The following is a 17,144-nucleotide window of genomic DNA, read 5'->3' as shown; positions in this document are numbered from 1 at the left end:
CAGTGACACTTCTCAAGACTCTGTAAGATCATTGCGAAAACAGACTTCTCACTTTTTGGCACTGAGCAGTATCTTAACATGAACTGGATTAAAATGTGACTTAAATCTACAAAGACTGATTCTTATAAAGCATTTTACTCTTTTCTTGAAAATCTGACATCTCATTCCATAAAAGGAAAGATCGTTTGGTTCAGTATGTGGTACATATAAGGAAAGAGAAATGCAGATTTGCATTTTATTTCTCAGGTGTCACTGATGAACCATATTTCATTTTCTTAAAACAGTCAAGCATAAATGTAGTTAAGCACTAAGTTTTCCTGCAATTGCCATTTCTCTCACTTGCATTACAGTTAATTCTCAGCACTTCTGTATATTGGGGCTAGTCTATTAGATGATTTCCTGGTTTTTAGTCTTATAATTATGGGATTTTGGAGTGAGAGGGAAGAGTGATAGAATATTGGCAGGGGTGGGGGTATTATTTTAAGTTTAATTTTTGTACAAAACAAAACAAAATAATTTTTTCTAATGTTTCAATACTGAAGCATGTTATACAGTAGACATATTTAGTTGCCAAATTTAAATGTGCAAGATACATCCACATAGACTTACGGTTTTAAACATGTAAAATAGCATCCCTACTTAATTAAATGGACATGTGAATACAGCATTATGTATTTGACAGAGGGCAGCCAAGCAGACATTGAACTGCTCATAGTTGACAGAGAATCTTTAAATTATATGCTTAAAATGTGCATGTTAAATACAACCCAAATAAACTTAGTTTTCAAAAAAGTTAAATGAACCTTTTAGCCATTTCTGTGTCTTATTTTATGAAATGTCTGTTCATATCTTTTGCCCATTTTTAAATCAATTTTTTTTCTATTGAGTTGTTTGAGTTTCTTATATATTCTGGTTATTAATCCCCAAAGTACTCAGCATTACTAGTTTTCAGGGAAATTCAAATAAAACCACAATGAAATAGCACCTCAGCCAGGCGCGGTATCTCACGCCTGTGATCCCAGCACTTTAAGAGGCCAAGGCAGGTCGATCATGAGGTCAAGAGATCAAGACCATCCTGGTCAACATGGTGAAACCATGTCTGTACTAATAGTACCAAAATTAGCTGGCTAGTGGCATGCACCTGTAGTCCCAGCTACTCTGGAGGCTGAGACAGGAGAATTGCTTGAACCTGGAAGGCAAAGGTTTCAGTGAGCCAAGATCACACCACTGCACTAAAAAAAAAAAAAAAAAAAAAGTTAGCCTGGCATGGTGGTGAGCACAAGCACCTGTAGTCCCAGCTACTCGGAGGCTGAGGCAGGAGAATTGCTTGAACCTGGGAGGCAGAGGTTGCAGTGAGCCGAGATTGTGCCCCTACACTTCAGCCTGGCAACAGACCAAAACTCCGTCTCCAAAAAAAAAAAAAAGAAATAGCATCTCATTCCAGTTAAAAGGGCTGCTACAAAAAGACAAAAATTAACAGATAATGGAGAAGATGTAGACAAAGGGGAATGGTACCACATTGTTGGTGAGAATGTAAGTGACTACATCCACTATGGAAAACAGTAAGAAGGTTCCTGAAAATAGATCTATCATATGATCCAGCAGTCCTACTGATGGTTACATATACAAAAAAGAAAAAAAAAAGGAAAAGAAAATCGATAATATCAAAGAGATACCTGCACTTCTATGTTTATTGCAGCACTAATCACAATAGCCTAGATATAGGATAATTCTTCAATCACTTCAAATTTGGTATTGCTTCCTTACGTAAGTAACAACTGAACATCCATGCTAACATCTGTTAATTCATGAAAAGAAAAGGATCATTTGCACTGAGGATGTATGTCCTCAATGTATTTGGCACTTATCACATTTATTAAACCCCTTGGCATTTATCACATCTATTAAATATCTTTGTATGGCAAATAGCAAATTTGTGTTGTGGTGGCACACACAGGATTGATTTTAATTTGAGACAAGAGCACATTCGCAAATATAGCCTTGAAGCCATTAGGTTTTAAAAGCATTGGAAAGAAATTTTTTCCAGCTTAAATGTCAGCCATTTAAATATTTTATTTTTTTATCTTTATTTTATTTTATTGAGACAAGGTCTTGCTCTGTTACCCAGGTTAGAGTGCAGTGGCACAATCATAGCTCAGTGCAGACTCCAAAATGCAGGGCTCAAGTCATCTTCCCACCTTGGCCTCCCAAAGCACTGGGGCTACAGGTATCATTTAAAGTGTTCTCTGCAATTTCATTTATATGTTTAAAGGAATTTCCTTTCTTTTTTCTCTCTCTCTCTTTTTTAACTCTAGTACCTAGAGCTATGTGTGGCATATTGTTAACCCTCAATAACCATTTGTTACATAAATAAACTATGATGTCCAAAAAGAGATAATTTACCTAGGCACTATTTTAGCTACCTATAGGCAATGTTTACGTGAAATGTACTGTGTATTTTACTTTTAACAAGCAGTTTAAAATACTTCTATTTTATTCCCTTCTAAAGCCAATGAAGGATATCGTGATATCTGGCACCACCATGAAAGAGTCTACAACTGTGGAGATCTGGATTCATCCCCAACTACAGGTATGAAAAGAGTACTTATGATTTTTCCTCCCTCTTCCTTTTAAATGATTTTTATAAATGTATAAGGAATACTCTTAAGCAGTGTATACAATGTGTATTCCCTGACATTTCTTCAGGTGATTTTGTGCTGGACTCAAAATTTACAGTTGAAAATATGACAGTATATATCTATCTTTGTAGTGTGATTTGATAATAATAGCGAAAATAACCTGTTGGATCAGGTAAAAGTGTTCCTCTAAAAGCATTTTCTAAGTGTTTATTCTGATGATGTTTAAGTGTAGTTTTGTAATCATGGATTGAAAAAAATTAAAATTGCTGTTTTATAATATGACAAATTTCAGTTTTAGCACAGTATAGCATAATTTGCTTTTTATGTTAATTAGGCAAACTTCAGTAAAACTTCACTGAAACAAATTTGTTTTGGGGATAATGTTAGCAGAAGTAAATATGATAGGTCTGCAGCAAACTCTTCCCTTGGAGGGAAGAATTTAACTGAGGAACATAAGGTTGAGTGAGAGACCAATGCAAGTTTTAAAGTAGGAGTAATAGTTCATTAAAAAGTTTCAGAGCAGGAATGAAAGGAAGCATAGTGCACTTGGTAGAGAGCCAAGTGGGCAATCTGAGAAACCAAGTGCCCTGTTTGACCCTTAACTTGGGGTTTTTATACATTGGCATGGTTCCAAGGTTTGTGTGTCTTCTCCCTTGATTTTTTGTTGGGTGTTGGGCTATCCACATGCACAGTGGCCTGCCAGCACTTGGGAGGGGCCACATATGCAGTGTGTTTACTGAAGTTGTGCACATGCTCATTTGAGGCATTTTTTCATTACCAGTTGAGTGTTCCTAGAGGAAGGTGATATATCAATTAAACTCTACCATTTTGCCTCTTAGTGTACATGCTTGAGCCCTCTCACCCAACTCCCGAGTTCTTGTTGGGAAGCTGCTGATCACTAGCTTCAGTTGTTTTCTATCTTTTGGGAGACTGTCTTTCCTTGCCTCTGCTGCAGCCAATTATTATTTTAGGGAGACAGTTTAATGACAGCCTGGCCATCACCTGATGGTCACCTGACATTCCTGGGGTGGGGGAGTCTTCTGCCCTGCTTATGTCTGTATAGCTACCTACTCTAACAAAACCAGTCTGAATTTGTTTTTAAAATCAAGTCATAAGGTATATTTGTAAAGCAACCACTTTCAGTTATTTTGGTCAGGACAGCTCAAAATGTGACCAAAAATTAAATCCAAGTTTCTGTTCCTAGTATAGGTTTTAAGGGGACTTAAAAAAAATAAGGTTAGAAGGCCAATGTCCAGACATTTATATGTTATTTGGTATTCTGTGGCTGGTTATTATACTGTTGTTAATAAGGTCCTAATTCTGACTCCTTGGGTGTCAAATTAATATCCATTAATTGCCTTCTACCTAGTTATTTTCAAATGTCTTTTAGTATAGGATAAATAAATTCAGACAATGTAAATATATAAATATGAATCTATACTATTTGATAAATAACCCAAATGGAATAGGTGTATCATGTTAGTTTATTATTTGTTAATTCATGTGTGAATCTGAAATTCATGGAAGCCATGTGTTCTGCAATAATAACATCCTACAATATTTCACAGAGTTAATTTATGCTCTTTGCAAAGACTTTCAGAATTAATTTATGCACTGTGAGAAGACGTGATTAATATTATAAAGGTAAATCCCAACCCAGGATCCTGTGCAAATTGTCACAAGTTTTAAGTTATTCCAGCCTGAATTAGTGAAGTTTTGCCAAATTTGAAACTGTCGTAACCTCCCAATGGGTTCTTGTTTCCTGCTGCCCAGACAGAGCGAATTTATCAAGACAGGAGAATTACAATAGAGAAGAAGTTTAATTCACACAGAGCCAACTGTACAGGAGACTAGAGCTTTGTTATAACTCAAAAACTCAGGATAGAATGGAGGTTTTTAAGGATAATTTGGGCGGTAAGTGGTCAGAAAATGGGGAGTGCTGATTAGTTGGGTCTGAGATGAAATCATGGGGAATATCGAAGCTGTCTTCTTTTGCTGAGTTAGTTCCTAGGTGAGGGTCACAAGACCAGATAAGCCAATTACCAATCTGGGTGGTACCAATTGATCCATCAAGTTCAGGGTCTTGAAATACCTCAAGCATTGATCTTAGGTTTTACAATAGAGATGTTACTTGTAAACCATAGTTTCTAATCTTGTGGTTAATTCGTTAGTCCTGCAAAGGCAGTTTAGGCCCCAGACAAGAAGGTAGATTGTTTTGAGAAAGGGCTATGTATTAGTCTGCTCTTATACTGATAGGAAGAAATACCTGAGACTGGGTATTTATAAAGAAAGGAACTTTAATTGACTCACAGTTCCACATGGATGGGAAGGCCTCAGAAAACTTAACAATCATTGAGGAATTCACCTCTTCACAGGGCTACAGAGGAGACACTGAGTGCCAAGAAAAAGAGGAAGCCCCTTATAAAAACATGGGATCTTGTGAGAACTCACTATCATGATAACAGCATGAGGGGAGCTACCACCACGATTCAATTATCTCTACCTGGTCCCACCCTTGACATATGGGGATTATTACAATTCCAAGAGAGATATGGGTGGGAACACAGAACCAAACCACATCATTCCATTGCTGGCCCCTCCAAAATCTCATTTGCTCACATTTCAAGACACAATCACCTCCTCCTACCAGTCTCCCAAACTTTTAACTCATTCCAGCATTAAACCAAAAGTCCAAGTCCAAGGTCTCATCCAAGACAAGGCAAGTCCCGTCCTCCTATGAGCTTGTAAAACCAAAAGCAAGTTAGTTACTTCCTAGATACAATCAGGATACAGGCATTGGATAAATACACCCATGCCAAATGGGAGAAATTGGCCAGAACAAAGGAGTTACAGGTCCCGTGCAAGTCGAAATCCAATAGGGCAGTCATTAAATCTTAAAGTTCGAAAAAGATCTCCTTTGAATCTACATTTCACACCCAGGTCACGCTGATGCAAGAGGTAGACTCCAACAGCCTTGGGGAACTCTGCCCCTGTGTCTTTGCAGGATACAGCCTCCCTCTCAGTTGCTTTCACAAGCTGGCACTGAGTGTCTGTGGCTTTTTTAGGTACACATTACAAGCTGTTGGAGGATCTACCATTCTGGGGTCTGGAGGATGGTGGCCCTCTTCTCACAGCTCCACTAGGCAGTGCCCAAGTGGGGAATCTGTGTGGAGACTCCAATTCCACATTTCTCTTCTGCACTGCCTTAGCAGAGGTTGTCTATGAGTGCTCTGCCCCTGCAGCAACCTTCTTCCTGCACAACCAGGTATGTCCATACATACTCAGAAATCTAGGTGGAGGTTCCCAAACCTCAATTCTTGACTTCTGTGCACCCTCAGGCCCAATCCCACATGTAAGCCACCAAGGGTTGGGGCTTGCACACTCTGAAGCAATGACCTGTGCTATATGTTGGGCCCTTTTAGCCATGACTGTAACTGAAGCACCTGGGACACAGGTCACCATGTCCTGAGGCTGCACAGAGCAGAAAGGCCCTTCGCCCAGCCCATAAAATCATTTTTTCTATCCTAGGTCTCTGGTCCTGTGATAGGAGGGGCTGCCATCAAGGTCTCTAACATGTCCTAGAGACATTTCTCCCATTGTCTTGGTGATAAACATTTGGCTCCTCATTACTTATGCAAATTTCTGCAGCAGGCTTGAATTTCTCCGTAGAAAATGAGTTTTTCTTTTCTATCACATCAGCAGGCTTAAATTTTCCAAAATTGTATGCTCTGCTTCCTTTTGAACTCTTTGTCACTTAGAAATGTCTTCTGCCAGATACCATAAATCATCTTTCTCAAGTTCAAAGTTCCACAGATCTCTATGGCAGGGGCAAAATCCCACCATTCTTTTTGCTAAAACATAAGAGTGACTTTTACTCCAGTTCCCAAAAAGTTCCTCATCTCCATCTGAGACCACCTCAGCCTGTACTTCATTGTCCATGTCACTATCAGCATTTTGGTCAAAGCCATTCAACACATCTCTAGCATGTTCTAAACTTTCCCATATTTTCCTGTCTTTATCTGAACTGTTGAAATTTTTCCAACCTCTGCTTGTTACCCAGTTCCAAAGTCGCTTCCACATTTTAGGATATCCTTATATCAGCACCCCACTCCCTTAGTATCGGTATTAATCCATCTCATGCTACTATTAAGAAATACCCAAAACTGGGTAGTTTGTAAATAGAAGAGTTTTAATTGACTCACAGTTCCCTACGGGTGGTGGGGGGGGCGGTCTCAGGAAACTTATAATCATGGTGGAAGCCACCTGGTGGCAGGAGAGAAAGTGAGTGCTGGATGAAGGAGGAATCCCCTTATAAAACCGTGAGATCTCATAAAAACTCAGTATCATGAGAACAGCATGGGGTAAACTGCCCCCATGATTTAATTATTTCCACCTAGTCCCACCCTTGACACATGGGGATTATTGCAACTCAAAGTGAGATTTGGGTAGGGACACAGAGCCAAATCATATCAGGCTATTATTGTCTTTGTTTCAAAGTTAAACTGTAAACTAAGTTCCTCCTACAGTTAAGCCTATGCCCAGGAATTGACAAGGACAGCTTGGCAGTTAAAAGCAAAATGGAATCAGTTAGGTCCAGTCTCTTTCACTGTAATAATTTTCTTAGTTATAATTTTTGCAAAGGTGGTTTTGCTATGACTTTCAAGTCATACCCTGCTGATTCAGTCTCAAAATTGGTGAGAATGTAGAATACAAGGCAAACATACCATAATAACCACACCTATATCTGTATCCAAAAAGGTACCTCAGAATTATACTATCAGTTTATTGAATGTTTGATTAAGAAACCATTGCAGTGGTCTTCAGAATAGAAGTGTTGAAGAAAAGCACACAATTTCAAATAGGCACCTTAAAATTAAAACATTTGACTGGTAGGTATGACATCAGGTATCACTGGGATAAATAGAAGTCAGATGGAATTAGACCTTATAATACTTTTCCTCAATGAATAAGAAGATGCTAAATCAGTGATCTTTTTTTTTTTTTTTTTTGGAGACTGAGTTTCACTCTTGTCACCCAGGCTAGAGTACAATGGCATGATCTCAGCAGGCTGCAACCTCTGCCTCCTGGGTTCAAGCAATTCTCCTGCCTCAGTTTCCCAAGTAGCTGCGATTAGAGGTGCCTGCCATCGTGAGCAGCTAATTATTGTATTTTTAGTAGAGACAGTATTTCACCATGTTGGCCAGGCTGGTGTCGAACTCCTGACCTCAGTTGATATACCCGTCTCCACCTCCCAAAGTGCTGGAATTACAGGCGTGAGCTACTGCACCCAGACATAAATTAGTGGTTTTTTTTTTTATCTAAGCAAGTAGTTATTTCTGACTGTATTCTAGTAAATGGAGTGCCATATAATTAACTCTACTAATTTACCAATTACCAATATTTTTGTCTGTTAACAAAGATAAAATCTTGTTATTGACACTATTATTTCTTACACAAGGGGTACTTTTCTCTTAAGGATCTTTTTAAAATTATCTGATAGCACCAGGAGCAGTGGCTCACACCTGTAATCCCAGCACTTTGGGAGGCCGAGGCAGGCAGATAACCTGAGATCAAGAGTTCTAGACTGGTCTACAGTGAAATTTAGAAGTTAAATTATTTCTGTTCCTCCACTGAAATCTTTAAATACTTTGATTATGCCACATTCAACAATTTAGATGCCAATTAATTAATATTCATGATACAGATAGTGACTTTGACTGTTTATTTTTATTTTTTGAGACGGGGTCTCCCACTGTCACCCTGTCCGTAGTGCAATGGCGCAATCTTGGCTCACTGCAGCCTCTGCCTTCCGGGTTCAAGCAATTCTCCGGCCCCAGCTTCCTGAGTAGCTGGGAATTACAGGTGCCCGCCACCACGCCCAGCTAATTATTTGTATTTTTAGTAGAGATGGGGTTTCACTATGTTGGCCAGGCTGGTTTTGAACTCCTGACCTTGTGACCCACCAGCCTTGGCCTCCCAAAGTACTGGGATTACAGGTATGGGCCACTGCACCTGGCCTAATTAATTGGCAAATGCTACAGTGGTGTGCCATAAAACAGAGTGGATGCTAGCTGAAAAGCTCACTATTCAACTAATTAAAGTAGGAATTGTGAAATGGTAGGTCAATTTATTCTTTGAGTAAAGAATATCAAATGAGAATGTCCATATCCTTCTCAGAATAATTACCATTTTTGTTAATATCTGTAAAAATATTTTGATACATAACTGGAGTACATATATTGAAGTTGTAAATTAGGTTTTCAGAAATTAATGTTAGCTTTAATCAACTTCAGAAGATAAATCAAATCACTCTGAGAACATTTTCAATTTCTAGGGGCCAAGCGGATCAAAAACATTCAATGTAGCAAATATGCTAGCAGCTGTGCAATACTTAGAGCAAATGGAGAGGTACTCAAAAAATGGCAGTCGATCAGTTTTGCACGTGCCGTATGTATATGCCAGTTAGCATGGAATTCTTATTTTTTTGTAATGTGGCATTTTGTGATGATTTGATCTTTTCCCCTTCCACAGTAAATTTGTCCTTTACCATCCCTGCCCCTGATTCATGGCAATTATAATGCTTCATGAGTTAGCAAGTCTAAAACTGAATGATGTTCTGTCAAAAAATTGAAACAAAATAAAACTGGGGTCTATTTACTAGGGCTTTTTCATGCTTTTCTATGACTTTGAATAGTAATTGCCCTCCTTGTAAAAAAAAATTATTCCACGAAGATGCTATTCTAATTATGAATTTAGACAATAACTTGGCTACCACTGTACTTCATTAAATACAATATTTTGTAATCATGTCTTATATTCATTGAGAAGTAAGTAGCTTGAACTAATAGCAGTAGACAACTGCTATAGAATATATGGGACTGGAGAATGGACCTATTGTTTGACTTTAATTTTTCAAATATCAATGGCCACAGCTTATGTGTCTTCTATAAAAAACATTACTTACTTCTGACCCAAGAAGGACATAAAATAGTGCAATTTAAAATGATACAAGATAAAGAAATCAGAAAGAATGATCACTTTGGAAAGATGATGGAAGCTAAATGTCATAAAACTTATTTCTTGGCTGGGCATGGTGGCTCATGCCTATAATTCTAGCACTCTGGGAGGAGGAAGGTGGATTATGAGGTCAGGAGATCAAGACCAGCCAGGCCAAGATGGCGAAACCCCATCTCTACTAAAAATATAACAATTGGCTAGGTGTGGTAGCAGACACCTGTAATCTCAGCTACTCAAGAGGCTGAGGCAGGAGAATCGCTTGAACCCAGGCAGCAGAGGCTGCAGTAAGCCGAGATTGCACCACTGAACTCCAGCCTGGGTGATAAAGTGAGACTCCGTCTCAAAAAAATAAAACAAAAACTTATTTTATTTAAAAAATTTGTATAAATTTACTCTATATTAGGCAATATCCTAAGTGGTTAAAACATTAACTCATCTAATTTTTTTACAAATCTGTGACTGTTATTAAAACTATTATTTGGGGAATACAAAGATGCTAGTAAGTACCAAAGACAGGATGCAAAGTCCCTCGTTCTGGCTTCAAAGCTCATTTTCCTAACCATTATGTTACAGTTTCTCATTCCCAGTATAGTTTTCTATTTAGCTAGAAGAACACCTGCATATATTTACATATGATAAAGCAAGATAATCCTTTATGATGCTGGAGTGAAAAGAAAAAAACAGTAAGATACACAGACCATACAAAATATAAGGCATTGAAACACGCCCCCCTCATGCAATTTTTAGAAATGGTATATTTATTAATCTGTTCTCACCCTGTTATAAGGAACTACCTAAGACTGGGTAATTTATAAAGAAAAAAGTTTAATTGACTCACAGTTCTGCAGGCTGTATGGGAGGCATGGCTGTGGAAGCCTCAGGAAATTTACAATCATGGCAGAAGGTGAAGAGTAAGCCAGCCCATCTTACATGGTGGGAATATTAGGAAGAGAGAGTGAAGGAGGAATTCCTATGCACTTTCAAACAACCAGGTCTTGTGAGAACTCAATCACTATCACAAGAACAGAAAGGGGGATATCTGCCCCCATTCACCTTCTACCAGGTCCCTCCCCCAACGCTGGGGATTACAATTAAACATGAGGTTTGGGTGAGGACACAGAGCCAAACCATATCACTTCTCCCTTGATCCCTCCCAAATCTCATGGCTTTCTCAGATTTCAAAACACAATCATGTCTTCCCAGCAGGCCCCTAAAATTTTAACTCATTCCAGCATTAACTAAAAATTTGAAGTACAAAGTCTCATCTGAGACAAGGCAATTTAATTTTACTATTAGCCTGTAAAATTTTTTTAAAAGTTAGTTATGTCCAAGATACAATAAGGGTACAGGCATTGGGTAAATCCAAGGATTCTAAAGGGGAGAAAATGGCAAAAACAAATTGACTACAGGCCCTATGCAAGTCCAAAACCCAGAAGGGCAGTTATTGCATTCTAAACCTGCAAAATAATTTCCGTTTTACTGTGTATTACATCCAGGCCACACTGATGCAAGGCATGGGCTCCCAATTCCTTGGGCATCCCCACTCCTGCAGCTTTGCAGTGTATAGCCTTTTTGGCTGCTTTCATGGGCTTGCAATGAGTGGCTGTAGCTTTTCTAAGTGCACAGGGCAAACTGTCAGTGGATCTGCCATTCTGGGGTCTGGAAAACAGTAGCCCTCTTCTCACAGCTCTACTGGGCAGTATCCCAGTGGGGACACTGTGTGGGGTCTCCAACCCCACGTATCCCCTCTGTACTGCCCTAGTAGAGGTTCTCCATGAGGGCTTCATCACATGCAGCAGATGTCTGCCTGGACATTGAGGTTTTTCCATACATCCTCTGAAATCTAGGCGGAGGCTCCCGAGTCTCAACTCTTGCCCTCTGTGTAACCGCAGGCTCAGTACCATGTGGAAACTGCCAAGGCTTGGGGCTTGCACCTTCTGAAGCAAGGACTCAAGTGGTACCTTGGCCTCTTTTAGCCATAGCTGGAGCTGGAACAGCTGGGACACAGAGCACCATGTCCTGAGGCTGCACAGAGCAGCAGGGTCCTGGGCATGGCTCATGAAACCATTTTTATCTCCAAGCCTTCAGGCCTGCAGTGAGAGGGACTTCCATGAAGGTCTCTGAAATGCCTTTGAGACATTTTTCCCCTTTATCTTAACTGTCAACATTTGGCTCCTCTTTACATATACAAATTTGTGCAACCAGCCTGAATTCCTCCACAGAAAATGGCCTTTCTACCACATGGCTGGACTGCAAATTTTTTAAACTTTTATGCTCTGCTTCACTTTTAAATATGAGTTACAGTTTCAGGTCATTTCTTCGTTTACACAAATGAACATAGGCTTTTAGAATCAGCTGGGTCACATCTTGAACACTATACTTAGAAATTTCTTCAACAGATACTGTAAATCATGTCCCTTAAGTTCATAGTTCAACAGATCCCTTGAGCAGGGACACAATGCTACCAGTCTGTTTGCTAAAGCATAGCGAGAGTGTTCTTTACCCCATTACCCAGTAAGTTCCTCATCTTCATCTGAGACACCTCAGCCTGGACTTCATTGTCCATATAACTATCCACACTTTGGTCAACAATTTAACAAGTCTCTAGGAAGAGAAACAACAATTTAACAAGTCTCTAGGAAGTTCCAAATTTTCCCTCATCTTCCTGTCATCTTCTGAGCCCTCCAAACTATTCCAACCTCTGCCAATTACTCAGTTTCAAAGTCACTTCCACATTTTCAAGTATCTTCATAGGAATGCCCTACTACTCTGGTACCAGTTTTCTGTATGAGTTTATTCTCATACTGCCATAAAGACATGCCAGAGGCTGGGTAATTTATAAAGAAAAGAGGTTTAATCATATCATGGTTCTGTGGACTGTACAGGCTTCTGCTTCTGCGGAGGCCTCAGGAAATTTACAATCATAGCAGAAAGTGAATGGGAAGCCAGTACATCTTCACATGGTGGGAGCAGGAGGAAGAGAGAAAAGGGGGAAGTCCTACATACTTACAAACAACCAGATAGCGTCACAACTCACTCACTATCATGAGAAGAGCAAGGGGGAAATATGCCACCATGATCCGATTACTTCCCACCAGGTCCCTCCCTCAACATTGGGGATTACAATTCAACACGAGATTTTGGTGGAGACACACAGCCAAATCATATCAGTAAACTACTATGTTAATCTTTAATGAAGATACTTCTGGAGGTTGAGAGAGACTAATGAAGAGTGATAGTATATGAGAAATAGCAGTATTGAAGAATGACCTTCTCATCCTGGAATAGTGCTAATAGGATCACTAATTCAATATGTTAGCAGAAAAATTTACTTGATGAAGGAACTGCCACATTAATATTTTACCACACCACAATTCAGAAATCCACAGAAATTTGGCTAATCAGTTTTCATAAAATAAAATTAGCTCTTATATAACTCTTTCATATTCCACATGGTCTGTAATTTCTGACAGAATGAGTCACACACATCTGAGGGTTTTGTTTGTTTGCTTGTTTTCTTTGAGATGGAGTTTCACTCCTGTTGCCTAGGCTGGAGTGCAATGGCATGGTCTTGGCTCACCACAACCTCCGTCTCCCAGGTTCAAGTGATTCTCCTACCTCAGCCTCCTGAGTTGCTGGGATTACAGGCGTGTGCCACCGTGCCTGGCTAATTTTGTATTTTTTACTGGAGATGGGATTTCTCCATGTTGGTCAGTCTGGTCTTCAACTCCCAACCTTAGGTGGTCTGCCCACCTTGGCCTCCCAAAGTGCTACAATTGAAGGCATGAGCCACCACGCCCAGCCTGAGTTGTTTTTGTTATTGTTGTTGTTTATAAACAAAACACCCCAAAGGGAGATTTAGATGCTCAGGTTAAAGGTCAACACTAGTGTCTTTACTTCTTTTCCAAGGAAAACTACCTTTCTAGACCACACATAATTGATTCTTTAAATGTTAGACTATGCTTGGGTAACATTTTGTATTGATTTCAATTTGTGTCTATGTGGGGCCACTGGCAATGCTTTTTTTTTTTTTTTTTTTTTTGAGACAGAGTCTTGGTTTCTCACCTAGGCTGGAGTGGAGTGGCACAATCTCAGCTCACTGCAACCTCCACCTCCCTGCAACCTCCACCTCCCAGGCTCAAGCAATTCTCCTACGTTAGGCTCCCAAGTAGCTGACATTGCATGTGCACAGCACCATACACCACTCATTTTTTTATTTTTAGTAGAGATGAGATTTCACCATGTTGACGAGGCTGGTCTCGAACTACTAGCCTCAAGTAATCCACCCACCTCAGCCTCCCAAAGTACTGGGATTACAGGCGCGAGTCACCGTGCTTGGCCCTTGGAATGCTCTTTTATTAGCCACAGAAGTATCTTGAAAAACATTCACTGGGGTCACGAAACAATAGAAGGATTTCTAAGGTGAACATACCATTAACTTCCTTTATGTGTCAGCTACAGTTTCACAACAGTTGATATTTTTGATACTTTTAGCATACTCACACTTAAAAAAAAAGTTTTTGAATCACACACTTCATAGTTTAATGTTTTCCTCAAAGCCCAAAACACTTATCTATTGGCTTGAAGTTCAGGATGTGTTTCCTTGGTTTGATTTCTTTAAGTTGTATGGAAAACATGTATGTTCTTTAGAAACATAAGTTAACTATTATTATGGAAAGATCTGAGGTCAGAATTCTTTCAAAGCTTAATCTGGGAACTTTTGAGAGTAATTCTCGTCTTCAAGAATTATGCTGTGGAAGGCCTTAAATGCCGAGACAAGTGCTCTAAAGTAATGATTTCAATTTATTCAGCCCTTATAACAGCTTTATTGTTGTATAGCCATTAATTCTTCAGTTGAGGTAACTGAGGCTCAGAGAGATTAAATAATGTACCTAAAGTTGCACAGTTTGCAAGTGTTTGATGGGGGAGTCAAACATAAACATTCTGATTCTAAAGTCCATGCTGTTTGTCCAATCATGCACTGTCTCCTATTCTTATATTTATATGTAATGGCTCCTCGGTGAACGTGTATCCCAGGTGCGACCTGACATCCCACGATTCTCATGGCATGTTAATGAATCTTAGCAACAGAACAGATGGGTGTCATGTCCATAGATAAAAGGCTTATGAGCTCCCACAGCAGCTGAATACACAGCACAACAGATGGGAACCATTCTTCTAGAGCTCTTGGACCACAAAATATTGGCATCCAACTTAGAAAAAAAGTTGCTAACTATGCTTTTTATATCTACCAGTTATTAGGCTTTGGAAAATAAATTATAGAAATTAAGCACTATTCAATATAATAAATGAATAAAATACGGAGTCTCAGTTTTCAAATATAAGGAAGAAATCAAGAGTGGATACACTTTTTTTTATCAGATGAATCATTTGTTTACATAGAGTTTTGGATTATGACTCATCAGCCTGTGCATGAGTCTTTTCGCAATGTCTAGCACCCAAGCAAAACAAATTGCATTTGTAATAACAGAAGTAACCTCGTCGATGACACTGAAACCAAACTGCTAAAAGCTCATCACTTGGTTTGTCATGAGGACTTATAAGTAAAGCACATTGAGAGTGAAATGGAGGCTACTTGAGAGCGAAATAAACACCAGGAATAGGTAAGGCCAGAGCTGGGGTCCTCATTTGGAGTGAAGGTATGATCCTCAAAGAAGCATTGCCAGCAGGGCACATTCAAAGGCGCAAGAGGGAATTTGACAAATTTGGACAAACTTTCAGAAGCCAAAAGTCCTGACCGATCTGGAGGGAAACATTCTGCAGAAAAAAGCATGTGATCAATGATGATACTCACGGTTAGGCAACCTCATTATTTGGTTCTCTATGTAGTAAGAATGCAGCCAGTGACTATCCCATTAACTACACACAGAGCCTGGGACAAGTGACAAATTATTTGAATTTGTTTCCATATTTGTAACTTGGGGATATTTATATCTTTCTTACAGAATTGCCATGAAGTTTAGTACAATAAAGTCTCTAAAGTGAGCATATAGAACTTGTTCAATAACCAGATAACCAATTTTGTTTTTCCCCTCTAATACCATCTGAAAATTGAAAGGTAAAACGGGAACCAGGGAAACATTGCCACGTGAAATTGATTTAGCAAACGTGGACATGTAGGTTTCCGTGGCCACACTAGCACATTACATTCTGTACCTAGAGAGACTGGGCCTGTTTAAGTACTGCTAGGAGGCCAGACATGGTGGATCACACCTGTAATCTCAGTAGTTTGGGAAACCAAGGCGGGTAAATCATTTGAGCCCAGTAGTTTGAGACCAGCATGGGCAACATGGTAAAACCTCATTACTACTAAAATACAAAAAATGCCAGGTGTGCTAGCATATGCCTGTAGTCCCAGCTACTTAGGAGGCTGAGATGGGAGAATCACCTGAGCTCGGAAAGTCGAGTCTGCAGTAAGCAGAGAGCCTGCCACTGCACTCCAGCCTGGGCAATAGAAGGGAGATCCCGACTGAAAAGAAAACATTGTATACAATACACACGCACACATATATATTCAACGTACTGCCAGGTATGGTGCAGATTGGTTCTGGCCCAAGGCAAAGCTGGCTCTCACCTCAAGCAGTTGAGCAGGCTGAGAACCTTCAGAAGTATCTATAGTGGAAGGCTAGATAAAGGCCAGAGACATTATATGTCATTGTCTCTTTGTTGATTTTGGCAGGAATTATTGTGAAGGAAACAAAAATTCCGTTGATTCAAGTTTGTGTATCACTTTATCTGATCAGCATAAAGTTATATGCTGAAAATATTTCACTTTGACTAATCTAGAACTATTATAAGCAAATAAAAGAGATTGTCTTTAAAGAAATACCACTGAGTTTGCTCAGATCTGTAGTAGCAAATACTAGTTACTTTAAAACATTTGCTGATATAATCTACAGCTAAATTTAAAAATAATAAAAATAAAAGTGAATCTTTTCACAGTTTCTTTTATGGGTCTATTGTATAACCATTCAATCAGTTGTTGACTTCCAGCATAATTTCGGAGCAAACCATTTTCTTCAATATATATATATATATTTTTTGAGACAGAGTTTTGCTCTTGTTGCCCAGGCTGGAGTGAAATCATGATCTCAGCTCACTGCAACCTCTGTCTCCTGGGTTCAAGAGATACTCTTGCCTCAGCCTCCTGAGCAGCTGGGATTATAGGTGCAAGCCACCACACTCAGCTAATTTTTGTATTTTTAATAGAGACAGGGTTTCACTATGTTGGCCAGGCTGCTCTCGAACTCCTGATCTTAGGTGAGCCACTCTCCTCCACTTCCCAAAGTGCTGGGATCACAGGCGTGAGCCACTGTGCCCGGCCTCTTCAATAGACTTTTTTAAAGGATCATACAATGGCAGGGAGCTCCTTGGTGTGATGTGAAAATATTTTGTATCACAATTTTGGAAGATTACTCAATCTAAATATTGAATGTATCATTTCAGGACTTGTTTCTTAGAAACACT

At 39.4% G+C, this 17,144-nt stretch overlaps 1 protein-coding gene across 2 annotated transcripts in view; it reads left to right on the top strand.

Annotated features, from left to right (window-relative positions):
* The window catches only part of PCDH11X (protocadherin 11 X-linked), an 826,171-nt gene that overhangs the window by 400,925 nt on the left and 408,102 nt on the right, over positions 1–17,144 (top strand). For both annotated transcript variants that reach the window (XM_012464585.2, XM_012464595.2), the window contains exon 4: positions 2,510–2,590. In XM_012464585.2, the coding sequence (XP_012320008.1) occupies positions 2,510–2,590 (81 nt within the window). The remainder of the gene's footprint in view (positions 1–2,509; positions 2,591–17,144) is intronic.

Source organism: Aotus nancymaae, unplaced genomic scaffold, assembly GCF_030222135.1.
Source record: "Aotus nancymaae isolate 86718 unplaced genomic scaffold, 86718_ANA_hifiasm-v0.15.2.pri h1tg000004l, whole genome shotgun sequence".
Lineage (NCBI taxonomy): Eukaryota > Metazoa > Chordata > Mammalia > Primates > Aotidae > Aotus > Aotus nancymaae.
This window is presented reverse-complemented; position numbering and strand designations above follow the sequence as displayed.